This window comes from Anarrhichthys ocellatus, unplaced genomic scaffold (genome assembly GCF_004355925.1).
Source record: "Anarrhichthys ocellatus isolate YVR2014 unplaced genomic scaffold, GSC_Weel_1.0 scaffold118, whole genome shotgun sequence".
Lineage (NCBI taxonomy): Eukaryota > Metazoa > Chordata > Actinopteri > Perciformes > Anarhichadidae > Anarrhichthys > Anarrhichthys ocellatus.
In genome coordinates this window covers 440,833-468,527 of record NW_022280148.1, presented here as the reverse complement: position 1 = coordinate 468,527, position 27,695 = coordinate 440,833, and the positions used below count along the sequence as shown (strand labels likewise).

Here is a 27,695-nt window from a genome sequence, read left to right as displayed (position 1 = left end):
TGCTCGATGATCATCTGATTTGCCTGGCTGGACAGGGCATCGTAAACATGTGATCAGTCCAGTCCACTTTCGCTCCAAATGCAGTCCAACTGAACACTTTCAGATTCTTGATAGTCACCATTTAGTTATGTATTCGATGATGCCATTATGGCCCTCTTCACTGGGTTAATTCATGTATGCAATTCATAAATTAAATGCAGCAATTTAGGAATTAAGTTTAATGAAATATATTTTTGCTGAAATTATATTTGTGTATGTGGGGTTATATAACATCATATAAATAATATATATACATATATAACAGCATGCTTCTGGGATTCATTGTGGTGAACTTGCTATAACGGGTATCCTATCATAGACGTATTTGACATATTTTAAAGTTCCTATGGTAATATTGAAATTAAACAATTAAAAGAACCTGTAGGTTTATAAACTGTACACAGGATTACTACAGTTGTTTTCAGTCAAGGAGCCGCATGCTTGGATAACTAGTGGCTGATGGAGGTATAGGTTTAGTAGAGTCTAGATTCAGCACAAATCACTAACTGCAATACATTGGCTGCTTCTGGCCTTCTAATGAAATGTCAGATGTCACCCATGTCTGTCATTACGGAGGTTCTCTCGTGACCATAAACACCGGAGAACCATTTTTATTTTATTTATTCTATTCTGTATTCTTATCAGACAATGAGAAAAACACTTATATATATTTACTGGTCATTACATTATTTTATATTTTTAGTTAAAATAAAAATAATACAAATATATACTATTTGGACTTGTGATTTCTGCTCACGAATAACATCAGCATGGGCATGCAATGATCATAAGGCAAAATTAAATTAAGATTGATGATATACCATACACACAATACATCTCAATCACACTTTCACTGTTTTCTGTAGAGCCGGTCTGGTGGACTCTGCTTTCTGCAGATTAACCAACTAATTTAGGGGGGAAGCTGCACCATGGGTCCCTTTCGACCACTCGTCTTGCCTTCTTTACACACATCCACATACCCAGAGCTCATCATGTACCCATAGTATATCTTTTTCACATTCTCTTGCCTGTCCACCATGAGCTTACAGTGACAAGCGACATAGGCTACAGCAGGAGCGTTTCTAGGATTCAATGAAAGGGGGGGCTAAGCCCCAAGGGGAGTGGTATGTTGGCGCGCGCAATTTTTTTTGGGGCCCATTTTGGGTATATCAGTTGTTTCAGACAGTTCATAGATTGGTTCAATCAGAAAGAGTGTGATTTTGCTCTGTAGTTTTGCTTGCATTCAGTATATGATAACACAAGAGACAGAATTTCAGGATCATAGTGAAATTTGACAGCACAAATATGAACTTTTCTCAAATAAAGAGAGAGAAATAATTTTCCTGCTTGTAAAGGAAAGACGGATAAACTAGCTTTCATATCCGCGTCACTCCCAAATCCTAATTCTTAAAGGGACCACACACATTGGATGGAGAATGGACCTTGACAGTGTCAACTTTATATCGTTAAGTATGATGATAGGCTATTGGATTGTAATTTGAAGGGGGAGAAAACATACAAACCAGAACGCACCACAGATGTAGCATATTAGAGTTATAAATAACTTGTCCATGTGAGAAACAATAGTTTAATTTAATGACATCACCAAAAAAATTTTTTTTGTTCTTCAGCCCCCCCAAATTATTTGGGGGGGCTGAAGAACATTTTAGGGGGGCTTCAGACCCCCTACAATAGGCCTAACGACGCCCCTGGGCTACAGCAGACCATTCTTACATAAAACCTTAGCGGTAGTATGCAATAATAATACATGTAACTGAATTTAAAAGCACAAATATAAATCAATGCTTTATATTCGTAGCCCTGGGTCACTGGCTATGCTATGATTATGTGACCTTCTGTGTGGTATGGCCTGTCCTTCATCTGTGTGTTTTTGACTGCTCCCTTCTCCGCCTCCTCTGTTTGTTTCCCCCCTACACACAGCCTCTTGTTTCCCACAATGCTCTGCGAACATCACCACCAAGATGGCGGACGCTATGGAGGAATATGAGAAAGAAGCTGTCTGCGTCCCTATTCTCCATGCCGAGGTAAAGTATTTGGACTTCACTCCTTCGCACGGACACATAAACATACACAAAACGCATTACGCCGGTCGGTGTATGGGTGGCTGTTGGTTTTTGCCGTGCTTTTTTCAGAAACTCCGATGCCCCCTGCAGGACCAACGGTGGGGGGTGGCAGGAAGCTAACGATGCTAACGGTGCTAACGCTAGCCCCCCTCCTCCTGCTGCATTGCAAGGAAATGCTGGGCAGATGTTCCTGTTAATTTCAACGTTATGCTAGGTGGTGCTTTATGTGGCAGGGACGCCGTGCAGTCAGTAAACGAGATTGTAAACTGTGTGCTTAAGTCTGTAATGGAAAAAAGTAATGTTAATGCTTAATCCTTGCAGTCGTACGACGTTAGCTTTGTACGTTAGCGGAGCTGGTAGTGGTAGCTCTGGTAGAGCTGCGGTGAGGTAAATTGGGGTCAAGTGTACATGAAGCATCAACCTGTGGTGTCCAGACGGCAATCATAATAACTTGACATATACAGCCACGATTGAAAAATGAATCACACTTTTTTCTTGTTGACGATAATCGTGTCTTAGTATGGGATATTGTAGTCACTGTCAGCTAGCTAACCCAACGTTACAGGTTCCTCTCGGAAGGGATTTACAGTAACCTAACAATATCTGCCAAGTTGTCATTTGTTAGCTAGCATTCGTCGTTTCTATCATAATACTGTTGTGCTAGGAATACGATTCATGATAAACAAATTAGTTTTAAGGAACAATAAAGGATAATGTCGAAGTAATTTTCTTTCTAACAATGACTCAAGAAAGAAATCACATTGCAGCTGAAAACTATTCATTTCAACATTGTTAGCTAATGACACCTAGCTAACAGGAAGTTGTAAACCTAATTGAGCCTAAGTTACCTATCTTTATTCGTTTTTACTACAGGTAATTTAAGTTCCATGTGACTTAAATGATGATTGGTCACAACAGCCTATGTGGCTCTTTCTGTTTATCGAGATCCAATGGCTTCACCTCTTATTTATTCTACATCACGTGCATGTAGTGCTGTACTTTGCTACAGAGCAGTATGCATCAATACATGGTTCTGGATAGAGCTAGGTTTTGCATATGGAACGCAGATTGGTTATTATCTGCGCTTTGCAGGTGAACTAAAAACCAGTAAGAGCTCATATTGCATACATCAGTATGCCTCAATGATAGTTGGCGTGCTGTTCTCTCAGTGGTCCAGTTTTGCTTGTTGGTTTGCAGCCAGCAGGTTAAGTGGGTTACTTTACCTTGAGGCTTGGTCAGTATCTCTTAATCCTGGCAGTGCACAGTTCAAATGATTCATATATTTAATGTCCAGTGTGTCCTGAAAGTGCTGACGGATAAGTTCATATAGCTATTTTGGCTGGTAGTCCAAACAGTTTAATCAAATAACTGAATGTAAAAGTCCCGCTCACACATTATGTAATTATGTATGGAACTTAAGTGGTAATGATGCTACATCTTAAGCAGTCAAATTGCCACAAATAGATTTGCCTCCACTGCGGTAAGTCCACTTAATACTCCACTTTTGTGAAGGCTCATACTGTATGTTAATTTGGTGTTTATGTCAAGTTTGGTTTGCACAAAGGAAGGAGAATCAGACTGTGGAAGACAGTAGTTTGTAAGGTTATTCTACATTTCTTTATCTTACTAAACTAAAACTAAATACTCTATTTTCAATCAACTCAAATTGTAGATCAGAGAAACAGTCAATGTGATTTTGTTTAAACTTTATATACAAGACCATAACGGTGCTTAGGCCTTGTGTAAAGCATCAGCGTGGAAAGTGTTGGTGCAGAGGGAGCTGCAACACCCCTTTTTTCTTTCTGTAGGCCTTTTGTTTAACTGCAATTGAAAATATAAATGTATGTATTATTTGAATAATATCCTCGCTGGTCTCCTATATGATATGGTTGCATCTTCACTGTCCTGCGTCATTATAAACTATAGTAGTAACATGGTTATGGGTCATCCATACGCTGCCTCACTCCTCCTTCCTCTCCTCGCAGTTGTCATGCATCAGCTCCGCGTCGTCTATATGTTGGTGTTCAATTCAGCTTTTCTAAAATCGGGGGTTTCAAATTTTCATGGGGGAGGGTCCCCAAAAACCCCCGCTCCCCATACCCCAATGGCTGCATGGCACGAAGCCCTCTAAAAACCCGGCTGCCTATTCAAATTAAAGCAATAAACATGAATGTCACGCAGCATGTAGTATTTAGTCTGACTTCATCTCAGCACAGCACAGACTTCCAGTGTCCCTGACCCAAAGTTGCCGCAACCTCCAGTGTCTTTAAAACCTTGTGGCTGCACATACACATGTCATATTGCAAGAACACGTCTTGACAGTGGTAGCTTCGTCATAGATTGAGTTTTTTTTTGCCTATGCATGCTTGGCTTAAAGTTGCTCCTTTTTTCAGCAGGGTGCTGCTGGAAATCTGGGTCATCGGGTAGATTGTAGTGAGAGCTCTCTCGAGGAACATAACGGACAAATGTCCTCGTCTCCTGATCTCATTTGAAAATGCAAATGAGTGTTCTTGCATAAAAGGCACATAAAAGAGGGTACATGCTCCGGCACTTGATTTGATACTTTACAAACTGGAAAACATGCATTCTGTTTCCATAGAGCGTTCACATTAATGCCCTCGTAAAAAATAGTTTCCCCCTCTGCTTCCTCCCGATCCGTGGACGTACTGTGCCTTGAGTATTGAATTAGTCCCCCGTAATGGCTCTCATTTCAGATCAAATCTGATGTTGAGCTACGGCCACAGCCAGCAAGAAAAAGAACACAATAACAGTGCGACCTAGTCTCAGCAAAGTAGTCATTACAGATGCAGTGATAAACTATTATAATTATAATTATTTTGTATCTTTGTGTATGTGTTCCTGATTTTAAAGTGGATTCCAAACTGAATTGGTCACCCGTATTTGACTGATGATCCTACTGTAAACCAATAAACATGCATTTTGACGAAATGGCGCTGTGCAACATTTTTGGCTCGAGACACACGTGACGTGAGTGGGTGCCATATGTCCCACTGACCAGCTCCATTGATGAGAGCCAAGCCTGCTGCCTCACCGAACAGATGAGACTCCAACCTAAAATCAATGGTTGGTGTGAAATGGAACATATTTTGAGGATATCATTGCTGCTGTTGTCTATTTGTTTTTTTGCATCACCAGGAGGCGAAAACCGCTCATTGCCACTGTATTAATCTGACGCCATTTATAATAATCAGTATTTTTTAACAGTTCAAATATGAGGAAATTGTGAATGTTGTCACATCATTTTAGCTAACATTCCCTTTAATTTTCTCAGAAACTTGACAGTAAAATGGCAGCTTTGTGTTTGTCCCTCAGTTTAAAAATCCTGGAGCTCGTTGTTAATTAAGCGCCTCAATATTTCAGCAGAGAACACAGTGTCGTCTGCAGATTTGATTTTGTTACACTCTTTGTGTATAGAGTTTTGTTGCGTGATCTTACTGTGGACATACTGACATTGCCGCATGAGGGCGACCATCTGAGCTTTGATGTCATAATATTTGTTGAACCAAGGTTTCACATTTTCGTATTCTTTCAAATCTTGGCTTCTGCATTGGTGGTTGTAATTGTGGTCTATCTTGGCTGATTCTTCGGCTTTGAATGTTGCATATTCGTCCCTCGTCTTTTTTTCCTCTCTGAGATTGTCCGTCAGCTCCTGAACACAACCTTCCAGAGAAAGGTTGTGTTGGGTCAAGGCATTGTTCTCCTCCAGCCTTTTTCCACGCTTCTCTTCCAGGTGGTGTTGCCTCGTGATATACTGCAGGAGGTCCTGAGCCTTCTGCTCCAGCACATTATTTGTTTGTTGTTCTTCTTGTACAGACCTACATTTTTCCTCTAAGGCTATTTGTCTCTGGAGTTTAATTGCGGAGGCCATTTGATGGGATTTGTTTAGATCACTAGCTGCTCTCGTATGTGTGAGTGACACACACACATACGTCCACGTTGCTTCAAGAGCCTACATGTAGCGATGAACAACATCTCCAGGCTGCTAAGAAGCTCCTGTTTCCTGCTGTGTGCTCCAGATCACATGCTGGATTAGCCAGTTCCTGATGACTGATGACCACACTGATATCGGATCGCTACCCGGTATCAGCTGATACCCAAAGCCCAGGTATCGCTAATGGTATCAGAACTAAAAAAAGACAGATTGGTGCATCCTGTGGTGGAAAATATTCCTATACTCGCTTTGAGTCTTTTACTGCTGAAATAAATAATACTGAAAACCAGGTTGTCTTTTAAGTATTTATTCTCTGCACAGAGAAAGTTCAATCATCACAACAGAATGTGTACTCTCAGGGAGGAAGAACCAAGAAAAAAGTGAATGTACCGGTACTTTCTTTATACAGAATGAGCAAAGGTGGGGGCCGATGGCCAATGTTAGACATTTTGGTCTCAGACTTTTGGTTTCAGACCAGCCACCGGCCACGGCCAGCAACCAAAACAAGCGGCCCAAAGGCCTTGGTGGTGGAACATTATCATACACCACAGTTAGTTATCTTTGTGAACAGGCAAAGGAGGATTCTTCTTTTGCACAACAGAGACACGGTGACGTTCAACAAAGTTCAGAGCAAAATGACCTATGCATGAATACAATATACTGAGTAGAAATATATATATATATATATATATATATATATATATATATATATATACCAAGTAAGTAGAAATATATGCTATGTAAAAAATGATCATTACAATCCCTAGTCTGGAGAAATACACATCAATAGTGTTACAAATGCTATCATCAGCTTTTTAGATTGCAGTAAGGAAATGAACAGAGAGCGTTGGGCTGCTGTGACTGAAGTCAAAGGTTATCTCCATGGAAGGTTGAGATGGAGAAAGTGATTGAACAGCTGCTGTCTGAGGGTTTAGAGCCAGGATGTCTTTGTCCTGTCCCTGGAAAGACATGGGAAACCGTTTCCTCTCAATTGAATATCCAGATGAGGAACACATTTTTCCTGTTTGTCAATCTACCGTAGGAAAAAGGCTCAGCACAGTCCCGATCATACTTGAGTTACTCTCACTTTTCTCTGGCAGCCAATCTAGTCTGAATAGCACATGGTCTAGTTGAAACAGATCGCACGGATTTGCAAATGACCAAAACTTGGCTATGAGAAGCAGGAACGCTTGCTGGCAGCTTTGACGACTTAAAAAAAACAGGAATTAAAAATATGCGGTGGTCACCTTCATATTCCCACCTTCACACCCTCCTCCTCGGTCTTATTTACTCCGAAATAAAATCCCTCGTCTTAGCCTCTGTTTATCTCCCCTGTAGTAGCACAGCAACATTGATGCTTTTCTCCTCCTTACAACTGATGATTTTTAATGCTTTGGATTTCGGAATTAAAACTCATTAACTCATTAAATGCAACGTTGGGTAACGGCACCAGAGAATGTGAAGAGGATGGAGAAATATGACCGGTTCTATTTATTTAACTTGTTGGGGCAAATGTAGAGTTGTGGTTTTGAGGTCTGACATTATCACATCACATCAGTGTGTATATCCAGAGATGACATAAAATGTTGGTTAGGTGGTTTATTTAAAGCCATGAGGACCATGAAACTGTATTTCTGATGTGCGTTGCTTCTGTAATTTCACATAATTTCTTGCAAAAACAGGGTATTGAGACAGAGACTCCAAATACCTTCTGTGAATGTATTTTTAGTTCATGTTAATATACAACTAGCACCAAGTAAAAACCAAAATCACAATTTTTCCAGAAAGTCAGAATGGCAAAGGGCCGTGTGAGAGCTCTGTGTTTACCTCACGCAGCCCTTGTTTCCGGATGATGGAGGCTAATTACGGTTGTCCGTGACGTTGCTATGGAGGCTAATTGAATGCGAGTTGCACAGTCGTGCGACAGATTAGATCTTCACCAGCAACAGGACCCGACAAGCCTGTCTTTGTTTTTGTCCCGCAGCCTTTATTTCCCTCTCTTAATACAGCAGTCATTTATTGGAATGAGTGCGGAAGTGTCATCTTTGAGCGGGGCCATCACCAGGGGCTGAATCGAGTAGTTCAGTTAAGCCTGTCCATCTTGCACAATAATGTTATTTTGCTCTCTGAATAATTCTTGCTGACTAAAATTTTGATGGCCCTGAGCGCATCGGAGCACTCTTGTTTCTTTATTGTTTCCAGATGAATCCGATTCATAGACTTTTTCACAGACATTTTGACTTGTCATAGCGGAAGAATCACAGGTGGAACTAATAACATTAATGATGGCTCAATTCAAGCAATCACTGCTATGCAATTCTGCAATTAATAATGGAATTATACCTGTGTTGACAAGTCACCACGCACGTGTGCACCAAGCGGCTATCTCTGGTGCTGAAAACTGACAGTTGATCAAATATCCACTTGAGGCTGGTCAACCAGGAGGCCGCCATGTTAAAACAGCCTGGTACAAAAACAGTTTGGGTCTCTATAGCTAATATTCCCGTTCATGACAACTGAACAGGGAGTGAAGCTGTGAAAGTCCAGTCAATACAGCCATCATTGTTTGAAGGTCAAAGTCTTTGGTGGTATCTTGTAACTGTCCGTAGCTCCACCCAGCTGGTCATGTGTAGACTCTGCTGCTGTGGGCACAGCCACTGATTGTATCTTATTTGGTGGACAAGGCCAAGAAAATATGGGCTCAAAAGATGCAGTGTCTGAAGACTCAAAGCACTTACAGAGATTTTCCAGTTTAGCAACCCAGTGTTGACATTTGTAGCATTTAATGTTTTTAGGATTAAAGGGATTGCATTGAACTTCATATCCTATCAAACCCTTGTCACAATTGAACGGTATTAGGGCTGTCACAATAACTGCAATGTTGAAAAAACCTGCGCTATTGACGAGCCAACCACAAGGGATGGCAAGCAACCGCTACGTTCACTTAGTTTATTTCTTTGCAATGGGAGCGAGACGCTGTGCGTCTGTTCTGCACTGAGCACTGCACTGTAGGTGTTTTTTTTTTTTTCTGATTGCCGAGAGTTGAAAAATGTTCCACTTTGGGGAAACCGCTGCGCTCGTCACTGTCACTTTTCACTCAGCTGTACAATCACGATGTAGGCTACAAATGCTGAACAGCATGACATTCCCCAAAAAAACATTTAAAATGCTTAAAATTCAGCCGAAATATATTTTCTGTTCTCAAATAACACATAGGGTTCAAACAAAAACCAACAAAAACCTTTATCTGATATGACATAGAATGACCCATAAATTAAGTATATAATACACACCTGCAACCACATCCCACATGCCAGAGCATTCTTGTGTGTTCCAACATCACCCTCATGATCTAATAAAGCAACACAACCTTAACAACTTGTCTTTATCTCTGTGTTTCAATCTCTTGTCCTCCTTTTCAGGAAATCAAGCCCCAGAGTAATTTCAACCACGGCTACAGTGAGAACGTCAGCCGTAAAAACCATGTGGACGACTACAGCACCTGGGACATTGTCAAAGCCACACAGTGAGTGGAGCTTATGGATATGTATTATATATGCGTTGTTGTCTCACAACGACATCAAGATAAGCTTTGCGCTCTTTCGGTCATGTTGTCAGACTTTGATGCAACCTCAGAAAATGATGAATGGATTTGTTTGGTTTCGTCACAACTTACACTGGTTAGTCTCAGGAAGGTTGTCATTGAGGATGTAACTTTTTATTCCAAATCCAAACTGTAGCTTGGAACTGAGATGACCTATGAACAATGTACCCCCAATGAATTTCTTTGCAAATTTCTTTTTACAAAAATTGGAAAACAATGGAAGCTATACATCAGCTATATAACATTTGAGTATTACCAATATTTGATAAAAAATGTGGGTCCACATGCTATACATGCTGAACTATTTACAATTTTACAACATCTACTTACTGTCTCTCATGTCCTCTCCTCTCTGTTTTGTGTAAAATGCCTGCAGTTCAGTCCGGAGTTTTTATCACGTGACTGTTGGTCTCAGCCAAGTTGATCATGGCTTTCCAGTTGCGCTGAGAATCGCAGAATTGAATGTTTTTTACAGGATCTGTCTAGTTCAAACGGTTTATTGTGAGGCATGTAGAATAAAGTGATTTAGATATTTTTTGAAAAACACAATTTTAAGCTTAGATGTGGTTGCTTTTCGTGACGTGTTTGTCCCACATGATGTGTTAGACGACCATTGGAATATTGAAAATCAGATAATATCTGCTTTTCTTCTGTAATTCAGGCTTTTTTTTTGTTTGTTTTTATAACCTGCTTTTCAAGCTCTTGACTTTCTGAAAAAAGTGACATCATTACTGGATTGCAGCATGTTTACTTGTTAATTTATAAGCTTCTGTGTTATCACGACACTACATATTTTAAATCCGGATCTAACGGCGCCGTGTTTTTGACTGTGGTTGTCTGATTCACATTATGCTAAAGAAGTCATTCACAAGCTCAGAGAATAATGAGAGAAGGACAAATGTGGAAATGTTTCCTGATAAGACAGCAGAAGCGTTGTATGTGATACTACATTAGACAACAACAGATTTATGTTGTTTTGATTTGAGGTCAGGAATATCTGTTTAAAGACTCTGTGTGTGTGTGTGTGTGTGTGTGTGTGTGTGTGTGTGTGTGTGTGTGTGTGTGTGTGTGTGTGTGCGTGTGGCTAGGTTTTCTGTGTTTAACCCTCTGTTCGTCTGGATACTTTAATCCCTCTGCGCTCCTCTTCCTCAGGTATGGCATCTTCGAGCGCTGCAGGGAGCTGGTGGAGGCGGGCTTCGATGTTCGGCAGCCAGACAAAGAAAACGTAACACTCCTTCACTGGGCCGCCATCAACAACAGGATAGATTTGGTCAAGTGAGTCCAGTCACGTTTTGCACGGAGTTGGTGGTGGCACAGTACCAGAGAGGTTAGAGACTTGGATGGTTGTTGAGTCCAAATCCCAGGACTGGCTGGAGATATGCGGTTGTCAGTTCACAAGTGTGAGTTTGAAATATGAAGCAAAAAATGACAGGTAAAAGAAGTGTGCTCAGCCAGCATACCCTAAATATAAGTTACATGTGGGAGCTGCTTTTCTCCTGCTTTTCTCTTTTTTTTGGACACAATTTTCTCTGCTTGGGCAGCTTTTCCTGTGTACTTTGTTGTTTAACAACCCGTTTCCACTGAGCCCTTTACCCCTATCAGAGGAAAATGGAGGCCCTGTTTCTAAACACACTGAGATTTGAACTAGCTTGATTCAGGTCGCTCAGTGAAGACAAGGTTAGCGCAAATTTAGCAATGAACTAGCTGTAGTTGCAAATGTATTAAGGTGTGGAAGACAGCATAAATGTTCCCCTCCTCTGTAAATACTAATTACTTCTTAAAAGAGGTAATGTTAGAGGAATTCAAGGGTCATAATTAGTATCGAGCTCAGTCAATGCAGTCCTGCCTTTCATCAAGACAGCAGGATAGTGTGGAACTCCCAACATGTACTCTAATTTCAAATTGAATAATAAAGGTTCAGTAGGCAACTTCACTTTTTGTCACGTTTGCTCTGTCACAATATCCTGACAGTAGTACATGAGACAGATCATTTGTGAAGAAATCTGCCTCCTTTTAGTGCTGCTAACAGCATTATCAAGACTCCACAGAGAAAAACAATCAATCAGAGCCGTACTGTCATTATTTTCTCAAATAATCAGCTAATTGTCTACAAAATTGTAAAAATGGAAGAAAAAAGCCTAGAAATACTCATCACACTTTCTTAGACCTCAAAATTACGTCTTGAAATACGATATAAAGATATATTCAAAGTCCATAAAACAGATAAATCTGAGGAGCTAGAACCAGAGTATGTTTGGCATTTTTTTCTTGAAAAATGAGTGAATCGATTAACAAATTAGTTGCAGATTAGTTTCAGCTCGACTCGTGTTCCCCACTTTTCATGACGGCTGCAGTGCAACTTTGTATTTGTTTTGCAGAAACCGGTTTTGGCTTGGTGTTGCCCACTGTGTATAGTTTGTATGGGCTCCAGGTCCTAGTATTTTGTCAGAAGATAAGCCAACAATCTTATCTGTTGTGGTTTTGTTTTTAAACCAGTTCTGCAGCCCACACCTAGATTAGATTGCCTAAATGAGATTCTCGGGAGAATTAATGCGGTATGAAGTTCCACCTGACGATTGTGTTTGTGTTTGCAGGTACTACATATCAAAGGGAGGCATAGTGGACCAGCTGGGAGGAGACCTCAACTCCACACCTCTGCACTGGGCCACCAGGTGACACACACTCACTGCAGATAACACATCTGCCATTTGGTGGACATGTGGAATCCACGGAGCCCTTACTTATTATTATTTGAAATGTAATTCATGCCTGAATACAATGTTTCCTTTCGTTCCTTCAAATTGATGTCACTAATCGTTATAACGGAAAGCAACTGAATCTAAGAAACACCTTTGTTAGCTTCCCGATTGTGGTCGGCAGAACATTTTAAAGTTATTGTTTATTTTACTTTTCAGAGAAGACAGTTTCGCCAACTTCCTCTGTGTCTTGTTCTAAATCCCTCCTACAAGCACACATTTATGACTCTGCTTGACTGAGGGTCTTATTCCTTTTTGTAATGGCTCGCCAACATCTCTCCCAAGCAGACAGTGGGGGGCATGAAGCGCTCCTCATCTTGAATTATTGATAGATTTGACACACGGGATCCACACCATCGACACTCACACACACTCAGGAGCCGTGTATCTCCCTCCACCACCCGGTCTCCACCCGCCGGTGACCTTTAAAAGCCCCCCAGCCTCCTCTCGTCTGTGTGACCACAGCTGTTTAGACACATGCTGGAAGCACCGGGTGTTTTGTCTGCTCACGTTTACACGCAGCAAATAAGTGAAAGTCCTAGAACACAGTTCTCACTTGAAATAAATCTATGACTTTGCATTTATTCTAAATTTTCACCAGTCATTATTGTCCTGCAGGGGAGGTTTACCTTGCAGACAAGGTTCGTAATGAAAATACATTTTGAAAACTCAATATGCTATATGCAATAAAAGCATGTAACAAATCACCCGCTACACCGCAGAGACAAACACCAAGCGATAAGAGCAGGGAGTCAGTCTCTCGATGTCACGGCAGCATATGAGGCTACATCATTTCACGTGCAAATAAGGCAGTTTAACAGCAGCCGGAGTAAATGAGACCCTGATCTTTGGACTGTTGAGTTTAAGCCTGGTCACTCACTCAGCAACTAAATGTGTAATCGCGTTCACCCCAAACCTCAGGAGAAAGACAGGAGTTATTTGTTCCTGCGTGTCACCGGCTATTGGCACGCTGCTGTTCATTTTAAAAGATGTTATTCTTTGAGTAGCGAGTTGTCGGAATAAGAAGTGTCCTTTTGTTTTGCGCTCATCTCGTCCCAGACAAGGCCATCTATCCATGGTGGTGCAGCTCATGAAGTACGGCGCCGACCCGTCTTTGATCGACGGCGAGGGCTGCAGCTGCGGGCATCTGGCCGCGCAGTTCGGCCACACCTCCATCGTGGCCTACCTCATCGCCAAAGGACAGGTAGGAAATGTTAACACTGCGGCTCATTCGTCATGCACAAACTGGTGCTTTTCACAACAGCAAAGGTGCTTGTGTGACGGGGGATCTTTAGGAGGTTTACTGCAGTCCACCAGGTTGTTCTTAAAGACGGAGATAGATGTTGCTGTGATAGCAAAAGTCTGTTTTGAAATAAATTGGCACCAGTCCTCTCCAGTAGGGGGAGCCCTATTGCTTCTCTTTTCCACCTCTCACTCCTTCAGTTTTTTGATTGCATCTTTCCTCTGTATCAGGATGTGGACATGATGGATCAGAACGGCATGACTCCTCTGATGTGGGCGGCTTACAGGACACACAGGTGCGTACCTGTGTAATTTGTGCATGTTGCTGCTACAGCTCGGTGATTAATTTCAAGCTCAAACCTCTTAAACACCAACAGTTGCCACTGTACCACGCGAAAGCTCGAGCATGTTTCTGCTGACTGCAGCCACACGCACAACTTGCTCATGCATAAATCTCTAAACACAGAAACAAAGTCAGCTTCATCTGAATATTCCCTGATCAGCCTTTTTTGTCTGGCCTTCATTTAAAAATGTACTTATTGACCCATTAGCTGCAAAAAAAATTAGTATGAAAACTAATGAGGTAATGATTATTAAGAGCTTCTGTAAATGATGATGTAAGAAATTAAATCCGATGCAAGCAAATTTCAATGGATCCTTTTCTAATGACATTGAAGGCTTTCTAGTAGTTGAATTGTGCTGCTGTTTCAAGCTAAAATGGCAACAAAAATAATCTGGTTCCAGCTTCTTAAATGTGCTTAAATATGATGCTTTTTTTGTCATACTTGATAGTAAACTGAATATCTTTGGGGTTTTACGTTACCTGAAGGCCACCGTAGTTCTCCGACACGCTTGTGAAACAGCGGTAGTAGTGTTATTGGTGTCAAAGGAGGCTGAGCAGAGGGGTGCTCAGTTGTTTGCAGTCTGCAACCACACCGCTGCATGCCACCAAATTCTACACACTGTCCCTTTAAACCGATGGAGTTTGGTTCTAAAGTGTTGGGTATGAGCCAGACAAATCCTTAACTTTTCCAACTGTCTTATTTTTTGTGATCACCTTCCCGTTATCGTTGTCCATCTTCGTCCTTGTGACGAGCCGGCTTGTTTGACTGGATTTTCCCCCGTTGTGTAACAGCGTGGATCCCACCCGGCTGCTACTGACCTTCAACGTCTCTGTCAACCTGGGCGACAAATATCACAAGAACACGGCGCTGCACTGGGCCGTGCTGGCCGGCAACACCACCGTCATCAGCCTGCTGCTGGACGCCAACGCTAACGTCGATGCACAGAACATCAAGGTAACACCTTAATCCACTGTCTTCGTGTGCCTGTACTGCCGTATTATTTGGATTTATCCTGAGCTTTTTGGAATGGTAGATTTGTATAGACCTTTCTTGTGTTTGTTTGTTTTTAGGGCGAAACACCGCTAGATCTCGCCAAGCAAAGGAAGAACGTTTGGATGATCAATCACTTACAGGAAGCGCGACAAGCCAAAGGCTACGACAGCCCATCCTACCTGAAAAGACTGAAGATGGACAAGGTACACATTCAGACACACAATCACACATGCTTAAATGCATTACATTATATGTCAAGAGACGGGATAGGCAGGCATGGAGTAGAAGAAACATCAAGCAATTTGAACCAATAGACAGAATCCTTTTCAGTCGGGTCACATGAACCACCTGATCTCTGCTGTAAAGACATGCACACCTTTGTGTCTCTGTCTCAGTTCAGACGGACATGCTCAGACCAGCCTGTCCACACTGAACCGTTGCACTGCAGCAGCTGCACAGCATGTCTGGGGTTGTGATTAGCTTTTAGTCCAAAGCTGGCCTCCGATCAGACAGTCTGACAGGGAGGAGATGACTTAAATGACGGGTTATGTCTGATATTACAACTACCGGAAAATACAGGGACAACTTTTATAGCGTCCAGTCACCACAGTGGGTGACTTGACATGCATCCTGATAAATAACCTCTTCTACTCAAGCTTTGAACTTTGAACACTCAGAATGTTGATTTAGTTTTCAGAAATATTAACGATCGTGCATGCATAAACTTGTTGTTGCTACTTAAAACTGTTTTTAACTCTTGTTGTCTTTCCACTTGTCTGCTGGGATGTTATCAGTTAATGAAGGTAACTTTTAGAATGAGACAGTAAGTTAGCATGTAAAAACATGACGAGAATTGCTGCCCATCTGAGGTTTGCCTCACCTTTAGTCCAGATCCCTCGTGTCAGGCCCAGTGCTGTAGTGAGTAGAGCTTTACAGGCCATGTCTAAATTTGTAGAATACATCTAACTTGTTTGGTTTGCTGTTTACCTTTCTTTATACCTCCACAGCTGAGCCAAATGTGATTCAATACAAATAGCTATAAAAATATGTAATACTTGATTTGTATAAACACTTTATTTAAATATTTGCTTGCTATTTAAACATGACATTTTGAATAATTACTATTTCGCTGTGATTTCTCCGATGACTCTTCTAATATTCAAAGCAAACTGCTGTTTGCACTCTCGCCTCGAATAGAAACTATTGTAAATGTGTACAAGGTTTCTGATCAGTCAGTAGAGAGATGTGTATGGTCATGATTCATTACCCTGGCTGATGTGAATTATAGGAAATATTTGTACTTTTACGCAGCTCAATGGGACTCCTTCCTGCTTGTAAAAATCTCATCTGTTTTTTCCATTTTTTGTCTCGTCTCATCTCTTGCCCAACTTCCCTGTTTCTTATCAATCTTCATTTTCTCTGTCTCCCCCAAATGCTTTGTCTTTCACCTTGTTTTTACACCATTCCACTTTCTTTCTATGCCTTTGTTTTCACCACCTCTACTACATCTCTCCTCTCCTATACCTCCTTACTCTCCTGTTTGTTCTTTTATCATTTCCTTCCTCTCCTCCTCCTGCAGGAGTTCAGGCAGAAGGTGATGCTGGCGACGCCCTTCTTGGTCATCTGGCTGGTTGGTTTCATCGCTGACCTGGACATCGACTCCTGGCTGATCAAGGGCCTCATGTACGCCGGCGTCTGGGTCACCGTGCAGTGCCTCTCCAAGTACGTCACAATTACATGAAAGACACAGATAACACACCCACACACTAGCTAGCATACACACAGGACTAGTATTACCTGGGGATTTCATGTCATTTTTCAAATCACCCCCTAATGTCCATGTTTTCGCCAAGTCTGTATTTAACTCGAATTTACTGATGTCAAGGCTCTGCTTAACATTTGGTTATTTTTGCTTATTAATAACTTACAGAAATTGTGTGTTAGAGTCCTTAGGCTTCCACCTTTACTTCCCGTCTCTCTCGCACTATGTCCTTGTCTCTGAAACTATCTCAGTATTTTATTTTAAAGATAGATGTAATCATTTCCAAAGTTCACAAAATGTTCTGCTTCAAACTGTTGGCGTTTAGCCTTTCAAAAATATTTTCATTGCGGTCAAAAGACAGGTCCCGCACGCACCTGCGATAACAATCTTACTGTACCATATTACATTAATATAGCAACAATAACACAATCATATTGTTCCCATTTTAAGGGTGATACAATCATAAAATATGACAACAGATGTTCCAAGCTTCATTCTAAAACCTCAATCAAAGCATCTAGCGAGATGAAGGTCCTGAATTTGCACCCAGAATGCTGTCAAAACTTTTAATATTAATAATTACCTACACAGCCTCCGTAATTCTGGGAAAGAGGCAGAAAAAATGACCCCAAATCACACTGCACTGGACTGACACTATCACATTTGCGGTGGAAATTTTCTTGTTGAATTGCAGTCATGGCAGATTCTCACAGGATTAAGATCAGTTATTACAAATCACTAAAGATCTCCGGATGATACTAGTCCCAATGTCCCAATTTAGATCCGAATGTCGTGACACCACACACGTACGTTATACTACAATAGATTTACTTGACACACCCCTGAATACACCCATTCTTTATTGCACCAGCACATAAACTGCACACACACATATTCTTGCGTGCAAACAAACATGTAATTTCCGACATTCCACACCATTCCTTAACAAGTACTCCCTTAAGCACACACACATACACACATTGTTCCCCCTACTTAAGCCCCATTACCTCTGCCACCTGGTCCTGCTGCTATAGTTTGTTGTGCTCCTCAATACTGTTTGCTCTGTGACTAAGATAACACACATTACGCAGTGTCTTAGCTTCTTTTTACTGACATTCTTGGAATACCTACTTGGTGAAAAAACAATGGTGACTGAGTCCAACTGCAGGTTATGGGTTGGTTTATTTTTGCTGCTGTCTGCAGGATTCAGATCTAACACCCAGGTTTGCATTTGACCACATGTGCTACAGTGAGCAGCTTCACATCTGCAGGAAGAGGGCCTTGATATATTGAACACATACGTTATGAGCTGAGCAGTGCCTGCAGTGGGATTGATGCCCATTAAAGGACAATTCTGGCTTCTTATGACTTTTTATCTACAGAAATAAGTTCTAACAAGACAAAAATTCAGAACTGAACAGATGACCATTTTAAGAAACACTGCTAATCACTATGACCCTCCTCCTGTCTCCTCGCAGGGCTTTCTTCGACCACTCCATGCACAGTGCTCTCCCTCTGGGAATCTATCTGGCCACCAAGTTCTGGATGTACGCCACCTGGTTCTACTGGTTCTGGAACGATATCCTTTTCCGTCTTAAGACGGCATCAGTCTTTGTTTTTCTCAGAGCGATAGTTTGACATTTTGGGGAAATTCCTTTATCTTGCTGTGAGGTAGATGAGAAGAATGATCTGTACGGGACACACGAATAAATGTTACAGTCAGCAGCCGATTAGCTTAAAAAAAATTGGGATGACTTCCCATGGAGCTTTGTTCTGTGCAATATGAGACTGAATATGTTTATGGTCATACAGAATGTAGTAGTTGCTCAGTCAGATTAGTCCCATGCCAATGCTTCCAGACCAGGCAAACACCGTCTGGAAAACAGATGTCAATTTAAAGCCTTGCACTTGTGTCACATGCTGGTTAAAATGGGCTATTTATCTTTGGCTTATTAGCAATTGCACAAGTCATTCAGCAAAAGCCAAGAGCTTTTGTGAATCTGTTAGGGCAGTTTGTAAAATTGGCAAACATGTGATCTCCAAGCAGAGAGGATCTCAATAACATATAGACTTGTAAAATTGATTTATTTTTTTTCTGCTGCCTGTGATGCATTTTGGTTGCAGAGGAGAAAAGTGCTTGTGTTGGCCTGACGGAACATCAGTGAGATTAAGTTACAGGCCCGTGGACTACCTGCAGAAAGAGTTATAAGAGTGGAAACTCTGTGAAACAACTGCAACTGCTCAAACGGTCTCATTGTGATGGAGCTAACAAATGTGCCTGTTGCTGTGTTAGAGTTGTGAACAGGGAGTTCAGTGTGTAGCAGCTGCTGGGCGAAACCCAACGAAGCGACTCCAAAGAGTTGCAGTTGACCTCAGCGCGGCTACTCTCAGGTTTTTATTATATTTTAATGTAATGGTAGAATTGCCTTTCTGTTGGAAAGCTACTAATTGTGAGAGGGGAGTTCTCGTTTGTGGAAGGCATTTGATTTTATGCCTCACTGCTCCGCTAATGGGAAGAGGGTAAGATGACTTTGACCGGAGCTCATTGGAAAAGAAAACTGTTCTCTTTTCGGTTCTTGTGAAATGCTGCTGGAGATTTGTTCTGAGCATGTTTTTGGTGGGTGTATTACGTGTCTACTCGACATAAAATTGACGGAGGGAATCTACTACAATGACAGACCTGCTCCTTAAGTGAGGTTTACACATGCGTGCACTCAGCCTCAAAGAGCAGCGGTTAGGTTACGTTTCAACCTGCAGTCTTGTTCGTACACGGGTCAAAAGTTGCCCCTTTGACGACAGGCAGGTTCTTTCTTGTCTGGAGAAAAAAAGAGTGAAAAGAAGAGTTCTTCTCATTTGCCCTCCAGCTATCAAGGTAGTCAGACCACACACAGGCTTGTGTGCCGTATCTGCCATGTATCTCTTTCCAGTAATGGTGTCTTTTTAGTTGAAAGTCATGTTCCTGACAGCTCATATTTTTATAATCACATGTATCTATGCAAATTGAGTGATATGTAAATCAGGAGCACTGTGGGACTGGATGGTTTGGTGCTTCCATAACATGTCTTCTTTCAGACTAGTGGAAATGAAACATCCAAAATACACATTTCGGTGTTTACTACTTTCTCTATTTGTGTCTCCTGTCAAAGAACTTGTAATACAAAAAATAGTCTTAATGTAAGTAATCAACTGGGGAAGTTTCATGCCGATTGACTGTTTTTTTTTACCCTATTCACCTATAGTGTCTCCCCTTAACTAGAAGTTAATGATATATTCAAAGCTCACATATGATCGAGACCGTTGCCATAATGGCACACACTTTTGGACACTCTTTCCTGGAAGGCATTCATCGTGTTGCACTTGTTTGTGCACATGAAAAGTGACAGTAGTTGTGTTGAAAATGAATAAAGACTTTCTCACCTCAACACAGCTGCTCAATCTCTGCGTGAAGTTGGCATGAATTAGTGGAAACGCAGGAAATTACAAAGTCTGAACATCGCAATACAAAAAAAATCCCCTTGGCTGAGGTGGAAAAGTTTTGTGCATTGATTAAAAACAAATTGTGACAAAAGTGCAATGAAAACGGATGTAGCGAATGAATCTCAATGTACATGTGCTTGTGATTTGATCGTCCACTGAAGCAGAAATGGCAGCAGACGAAAACATCAGATCTGTGTGGAGAGGTAAGGAGACTAACTCCATAATGCACCGTCATGTTTTCTGCATTGTTTTTCACTTGTTTGAGGTTTGACTGGAGCTCTTTTAATTACGCTATTTCCAATGGTTTTTATGGTACCCGACCACCAGCTGTTAATCTCGATGCACCCGACTTCTCATATTAAACAAAGCATAAGTAGCGGATGGAAACGCATTTTAATTTGCATTTTCTGGAAATTCACTTTAAAATTTGCACTTAAATTCTGCCGTCTGAAAGCAGCGAGGGAAGTGGTTTTCCGAAGCCGTTCCAACGAGCTCTTGGTTTATTGATCTTGGATTTGAGGATTAGAATATAAACCTTGTATTTGAGCTGTGGGCTGAAGGACTTCAACATCTGGCCTGACGATTATCTGGTTGGATGTGAGTGGAGACGTTTCACTTTTTACTGTTTTAGGTGACCTTTTCTCCCAATGAGCAAAATGCTGTGTTTTTCCTCAGAATCAATAGACTCTTGAATGCATTTTCAGCAGGTGACCCTGGAGTTTTGTACTGGTGATGTAGCATTAATGTCACTATAGTATGTCTGCACGTCATAGTAAGTCTTCAGCAGCAAACTGATGGATCTGTCTGTGACCCTCTTGCTGTTGGGTAGGGAGACTTGTCAAAACCACCTCACCACTCCTTTCAAAAGATAACTGGGTGCTAACGGGAGGTGACCACAGTCTCTCCCTGAGGAAGCTTCAAACCCATTTGTCTGAGGAGTTGCATTGATCGCTCTGCATCTCCACCGGTCCCTGAGTGAGCAGACCAGTGGCAAGCTCTGAGAGGGTTTGACTCATTAAGTCAACACCCAGTTCTTTGTGGAGATACTTCTGAAGATCAATGGCTTCATGTGGTCTTTAGGGACTAGTAGAGGCCTCTCACTCTGTCGGTGCTGAGTAAGTGCTCATCAGTGAGGTCATAACTGTGCCAGAGGGGTGAAAGGAAGGTTGCTGTTGGGGCATGTTATTGAGATGCTCATGGTGTGTGTGTGCCTCGTGCTTCAGAGGACTTTAGTATTGTCTATTATGGTGGATTTGGCATTTTCGAGGTTGGTGTTCGCATCCAGTTTGCTTTGACGGTCCAGATCCAAGCGTTCAGTTTGGTTTGAACTTAAATAACTCATTATGCCCTACAATTCGGTAGAAGAAGAGAAACTTCAATTTACAGCCAAACCCGAATCTATGATTTAAAGCAGGGGTCTTCAATGTTTTTCAGGCCAAGGACCCCCAAACTGATAGAGAGATGGAGTAGGGACCCCTGACTATATATATATTGTATAAAATTGTGTTTTATATTAAACTGGGCCTAGTACCATGTATACCTCTTTATTGTGCATTCAATACTAAGCTTTTCAAATAATACACAGGTTCATATATTCATGTTTTTATTTTAAACGTGCAAGGTACAGTGAGTAGGGTGGCCGTGCCACTGCCATTTAGAAACATACCTTGTCAGCTTATACCAATATCAACATTGTCTGCCAATTGCATGATAATCATGCATACAAGCTATTCAAATTGATGTTTTTATTTTAAACAAAAATAATGGACAGATTCATGTTTGGGGAAAAAAAAAATTGTCTAATCAACCAAAAATTTCACGGACCCCCTGTTGAAGACCTCTGATTTAAAGGATGATGAGTTTGGCTGTAGATAATAATGGAAGTAGTATTTGATGGACGAGAAAAAAGTGGCAGTTATTTAGGTTTAGATGTCCAGCAAACAGCTGACACAGGCCTACTTTTTAGCAAGCCTAGCTGCGTGGCAAAGCAAACTTTACTTGGTGGCCAAACGGTGGAATTACAATTTCCAGGTCCGTCATGTGATGCTTTTGGGTCCAAGAAGACTTTTTCTCATTGTCTTGCATCGGGAAAGAGATTTCTGTTACTAAGCAGATGGAGGGCTGGGAGGCCGGGTTAAAGGAAACACTAGTGAGCTTGCTCTATGGGCCCCATAATGCTGAAGATCAGGTCATTTTATACTCGGAAGTCAAACTTTCACAGGAATGAACAAGGGTGCTGCCTCCAACACTCTATCCAGTTCTCTTTATACATTCATGGATGAATCCCTCTGACTTATGCACTTGGTAGCATTTGAAGCCTAGAATATGATCCCAACACATCAAGTGGAAGCGTAGTGGTCTGCCAGCTTCCATTCTCAAATCTTTTGTTGAAAGAGTATGGGGGGGTCATTTGCAAGATGCAAAAGACACATGTGAAGCTATTTCTCAACGATTCTATATATATATATTTATTTTTTTTTTTTTTTCAAAATTGTCATATTTTTCCCACTTTCCCATTTTCAGCCACACATTAGCAAATCTGGGCCTCTCTGTGTCACTTGGCTGGTTTTCCTGTGGGATTTTAGCTGAGTCATGCCCACCTGCATGAGTGACTCTGCTCGTAATCCGTTACAGGCTTCACTTGTTTACACAGAGGACCGTAGAACCTGCACACCAGTGCTCTATGGGAACAGGTATCGGCCCATGTACATGTATACATTCACTGCATAACAGCGTCACATAAACAGTCTGCTAGTGCTGGTAGTTTCCTCTGTGAGAGCAGGAATGGTTCATGGTTGCAACAGAACACAGGACAAAGTTTTGTTGACATATTGGCTTAAAAACAGGAGGATTCTCAGGCAAGAATAAATAGGATTTGATCGTGGCAAAAAAGAAACTGCAGTTGTTAAAACTGGTGTAGCTGTTCGTTCGTCTTCCTTAACGTTCGCTGCACATCTCCCCTTTGCCACCGTCCACTTGCCCTTCCTGTTAAACACCATTGCTCTGTTCTACAACTTTGGCAAGTCCTGGAAGTCCGACCCGGGAATCATCAAAGCGACCGAGGAGCAGAAGAAAAAGGTAAAGACACCAGCAGCAGGAACACCGTTTGAGAACAATGTTTGAAACCCTACTTAGTGATGATGCGTTCTTGTGTTTCGGCCATTTTTTTCTCCTTTGAATGTTTTTGATTTTGTTATTTTTGTCGTGTATCTTACTACACAAAGTGTTAAAGAGCCAGTGTGTAGCACTTCGGGGGGGATCTGTTGGCACTGGGCGGCTAATGTTACAGCAGTCTTGGAAAGGGGGGAGTGAGCAGAGGGCTGATCCTACACACTGTCCCTTTAACGTATGTGCAGTGAATACAGGCGTCCGATCATTTGTTTTACCGAGAACACGACGTGATCGCGGTTGATTCCTCTGGCCTCTTGGTGTCTCCGTCCCTCATTATCGCACTCTAATGGGGGACAACAGAGGCCTCTTCTTCCCACCGGGCCCCTGTGATTGATGGACTATATTTACCCTGCATTGTTCAGCACAGCGCAGGACTCTCCTCTGCATCAAAGGCTTCAAAGCTTTCCATTCACTGCAGAGGAGCCATTCCACCTCTTGTTTTCCTCTGATTTCTGCAGCTTTAGTTTATTTGCACAGTGACGTAATGTCTGAAAACAATCATATTTCTGCAGATTAAATCCAAACCCTGTATGTTAAGTATTTTTGCCTTCAAAACAGAAACCAAACTAATGGCTGTATGAAACTGTAATCCCATTGTAGCTTTAGTTTAGTGGGATCGCTCAGCTGGAAGCCTCAGCTTCAGCTTGTAGGCTGTCAGTAGGTCTTCTGTTGCGGTGCGGATTAGAACTCCAAGATTCATTTTTTTGTTGGTTGTTCATTTTTCTGCCACGCCTCTGCCTGCTTTAAAAAAATCTAAAATCCTGCTTTTGTTTCTCTTTTCCTTCCTCCAGACAATTGTGGAGCTGGCAGAGACGGGCAGCCTGGATCTGAGCATATTCTGCAGCACCTGCTTGGTAAAAATCTGACTCCTCTTTTACAAGACGATACATGCAGAGCAAAACAGAAATAACAATACAACCTTTTTTGCTCCTTTACGTCTGCGTCCTTGCAGATACGGAAGCCCATCAGGTCCAAACACTGCGCCGTGTGCAACCGCTGCATCGCCAAGTTCGACCACCACTGTCCCTGGGTGGGGAACTGTGTCGGTACGTTAACGCCGCCACAGATTCACGACGATGTCACGCTCTCCCTCAAACACTCGCCATTTTCCTTCCCCTGACAGAGAGTTGTGGCTTTTTATTGTGGTGTTTTATGAGCTCCATATTCCACTCTAACAAGCAGCATGTGTCCGGACTCCTGCTCTCAATTTGTTCTTGAGGGAAATGCTGGACGTAAGCTGGGATCCTTTTAATGAGCACTGTTCCAGCAGATTTAGTTTGAAAAAAGGATTTGGTTATTGCTTTTCAATTCCTTTTACAGAGTACATCATGAAGTGTAGACTTGTTCAGGTTAGTTTTCATTTACTTGTTCATCAGTTCTCAACACAGTGGAGAAGGCTATCATGACGAGATTCAGGAAATGAAGAGGGCAAAGGTGCATGTGTCTGTAAACTTGTCACTTCTGGACTTTCCTTTCACTTGACCTCCATTCAGTCGGCAGAGAGATGACCAAAGCAAAGAGCTAAGGTGATGAGAATGGGACGTGACATGTTTGTTTCTCCTCAACAGGAAGTGGCAATCACCGCTACTTCATGGGTTACCTGTTCTTCCTGCTCTGCATGATCTGCTGGATGATATACGGCTGCATTTGCTGTGAGTAGGAAGCCCCCGCTCCCTTTTCCCTCGTTTTTGCTCTGTTTCTCTGCTGACTCCCTCCCTTCGGTCTCTCATCCCTCAGACTGGAGGATCCACTGTGCCACCAGCTACGCCAAGGATGGTTTCTGGCTCTACCTGACCCAGATCGCCTCCTGCTCTCCCTGGATGTTCTGGATGTTCCTCAACAGCGTCTTCCACTTAATGTGGGTGGCGGTGCTCATCATGTGTCAGCTCTACCAGGTCTGGGACAACTAGGATTTACACTTGAGCCTGTAATATGCACGCTTAAATAGTTGAGTCTGTTACTCTGTGGAATGTTGGCTGACCTCTTCGCCTTCTACCTCTCTTAGATCGCAGCTCTGGGAATCACCACCAACGAGAGGATGAACGCTCGGAGATACAAGCACTTTAAAGTCACAGCCACGTCCATCGAAAGTCCCTTCAAGTGAGTGATCTTCTCTTATTTGTTTACTACAGAGAGCTGAATCCCATCCTTTCAGCGAGTTTCAGTAAAAAGCATTGAAGGGTTCGCCAAAATCAGGGGGAAAAAAGATATGTTCTCGCTAGAGGAAGCTGTGTGTGGACTGATTAATATCCTCAAGTGATGTCACTTGAGTCAGAGGAACCTACGACTGAACTGTCGGCGGTCCGGTTGCACTGTGGGTAGTGGTGTAATGGATCACGGATTGATCCGTGATCCGTTTTGGATCAGCCCTCACGGTTCGGATCAGCCCTCACGGTTCGGATCACTCGTGAACCGTGGATCAATTGAGTATTTTTTTTCAAATTTCTTTTTACAGTTTAATCATCATAGTGTGTAATAAAGTTGTACTGCTGCTGTTCCTTTTCAAGTAACAAGTCCCCGAATATCAATGCAGAGTGTCAGTGAACAGATATAAAGCAGTCGTGTGTTCACGTGAACCGAGCAGGTTGAAAGCATTTAACGGCGGAAGTCATGGCGAGCGGAGGAACTTGAGAAGCCCCCGGCGTCATTTCAGTCGTAAGTTTGGGAGCATTTTATCTTCCCTGTAACTTATAATGACAGATAAGGGTGGTGGACGAAACCATTACGGTATGTAGGCATTATTTAAAGAGAGACACATTACATCGGCATGTCCACACATATGAAGAGACCATCCCGTCTGTCAGCGACGGGGGACACTCCGGTGTGGAAAACAAAGGATTTCAAAATCTGGTTAAAATGCTTGAGCCACGCTACGAAATCCACTCACGCACCCACTTCAGTGTGAAGCTTGTTCCAGACCTCTATGAAAAGGAAAAGACGTGACTGCTTTCACCACGGCGGAGTGGAGATTCATAGTCCGGCGCTGCAGACACGCCCCCTCTGTGCAGGTGCTGACAGAAGTAGTAGAGTGGAAGCTAGACACGCCCAATAGTAATATCCCAGTCACCACAGAAAGGTCTACCCTCACTCCAGACAATGGAGATATTCTCATCTTTTTGAAAATAATGTCACAGTAATGGTAAACATTATTTCAGTGTATTTGAATGGCATAACCTGACAGGAAGTAAACATAGACCCAAGTTGTTGCCGAGCAGTTCAGTTAAGTGTAAACAGTGGAAGCTAGCTCACTGGCTGTTTCTCTCTTTCAATATTGATCAAAGGACGAGGGTATCAACATACCTCATGTTGCACTTAAACTTAACAGAATTGAGTATATTTGAATGTTTTATTTATTTATTTAATTTTGTTTCAAATTGGACATCTTCAATATTTTTGTTTTTATGTAAGATTATAGCCCAAAGTTCTTTTCTTTAAGTGTTTTTGAAGTTCTTTAATTAATAAATGGAAAGCAAAGTTATATTTGTCTCCTCCCCTTTTCTTTGTTGATCCGAAAAATTATCCGAACCGTGACTCAAGAACCGTGATCCGAACCATGAGGTTTGTGATCCGTTGCACCCCTAACTGTGGGTAATGTAGGCACCCGGTTTTGACAAGAGTGTAATGCTAAACTGGAGGAGTAGTCTTCAAATGATGCCACCAGCAGTTCTTAGAAATGATGTGATAGTACTCTTTAGTTATTACCATGGTAAATGATGATAACATGATTATCTCTCTCTCTCGCTCTCTCTCTCTGCAGCCACGGCTGCATCAGAAACCTCATAGATTTCTTCGAGATCCGCTGCTGCGGTCTGATACGGCCCGTGGCGGTGGACTGGACCACGCAGTACACAATAGAGTACGACCAGACGTCAGGCTCGGGCTACCAGCTGGTGTAGAGGAGGAAGAAAAGGGGAAGGTAGTGGGGGGGGAGGGGAGGTGTCCAGTGTCTCTTAGAAGGATTACCCCCCCCGCCCCCCCCCCCCCCCCCCCCCCCCCCACACACACACGCCGGCATTCATATCGGAGCGATGCTGTTCTCAAGAGCACTTGCTTTTTTTGGACCATCTCTCTCACACCGATCAAAAGACTTGGAAAAAAAATAATCAGACAGGACTAGCATGCTGTTACGGGGCAACACCACCACCCCCCACCCCCCCTCCGCCCTCACCACTACCTTTACTACTATTACTACTACTACTATTCTACAGCATCAGCCGTCCCACCCCTCCACCTCGTCTCCTCTCCTCAGCCCTTTTGGACGGTGCGTTGCT

The 27,695-nt window shown here is 42.3% G+C and overlaps 1 protein-coding gene across 1 annotated transcript; it reads left to right on the top strand.

The window, feature by feature from the left end:
• Positions 1–1,976: 1,976 nt before the first annotated feature.
• zdhhc17 (zDHHC palmitoyltransferase 17) lies at positions 1,977–27,402 on the top strand. The gene is made up of 17 exons (XM_031876893.1): positions 1,977–2,084; positions 9,498–9,601; positions 10,832–10,954; positions 12,274–12,351; positions 13,495–13,639; positions 13,909–13,973; positions 14,813–14,975; positions 15,092–15,217; positions 16,594–16,736; positions 18,255–18,355; positions 23,207–23,331; positions 24,216–24,278; positions 24,377–24,470; positions 24,993–25,076; positions 25,162–25,319; positions 25,430–25,524; positions 27,182–27,402. Exons 1-17 carry the CDS (start codon positions 2,022–2,024, stop codon positions 27,318–27,320), a joined length of 1,869 nt encoding a protein of 622 aa, XP_031732753.1. The 5' UTR covers positions 1,977–2,021; the 3' UTR covers positions 27,321–27,402.
• Positions 27,403–27,695: the final 293 nt, after the last annotated feature.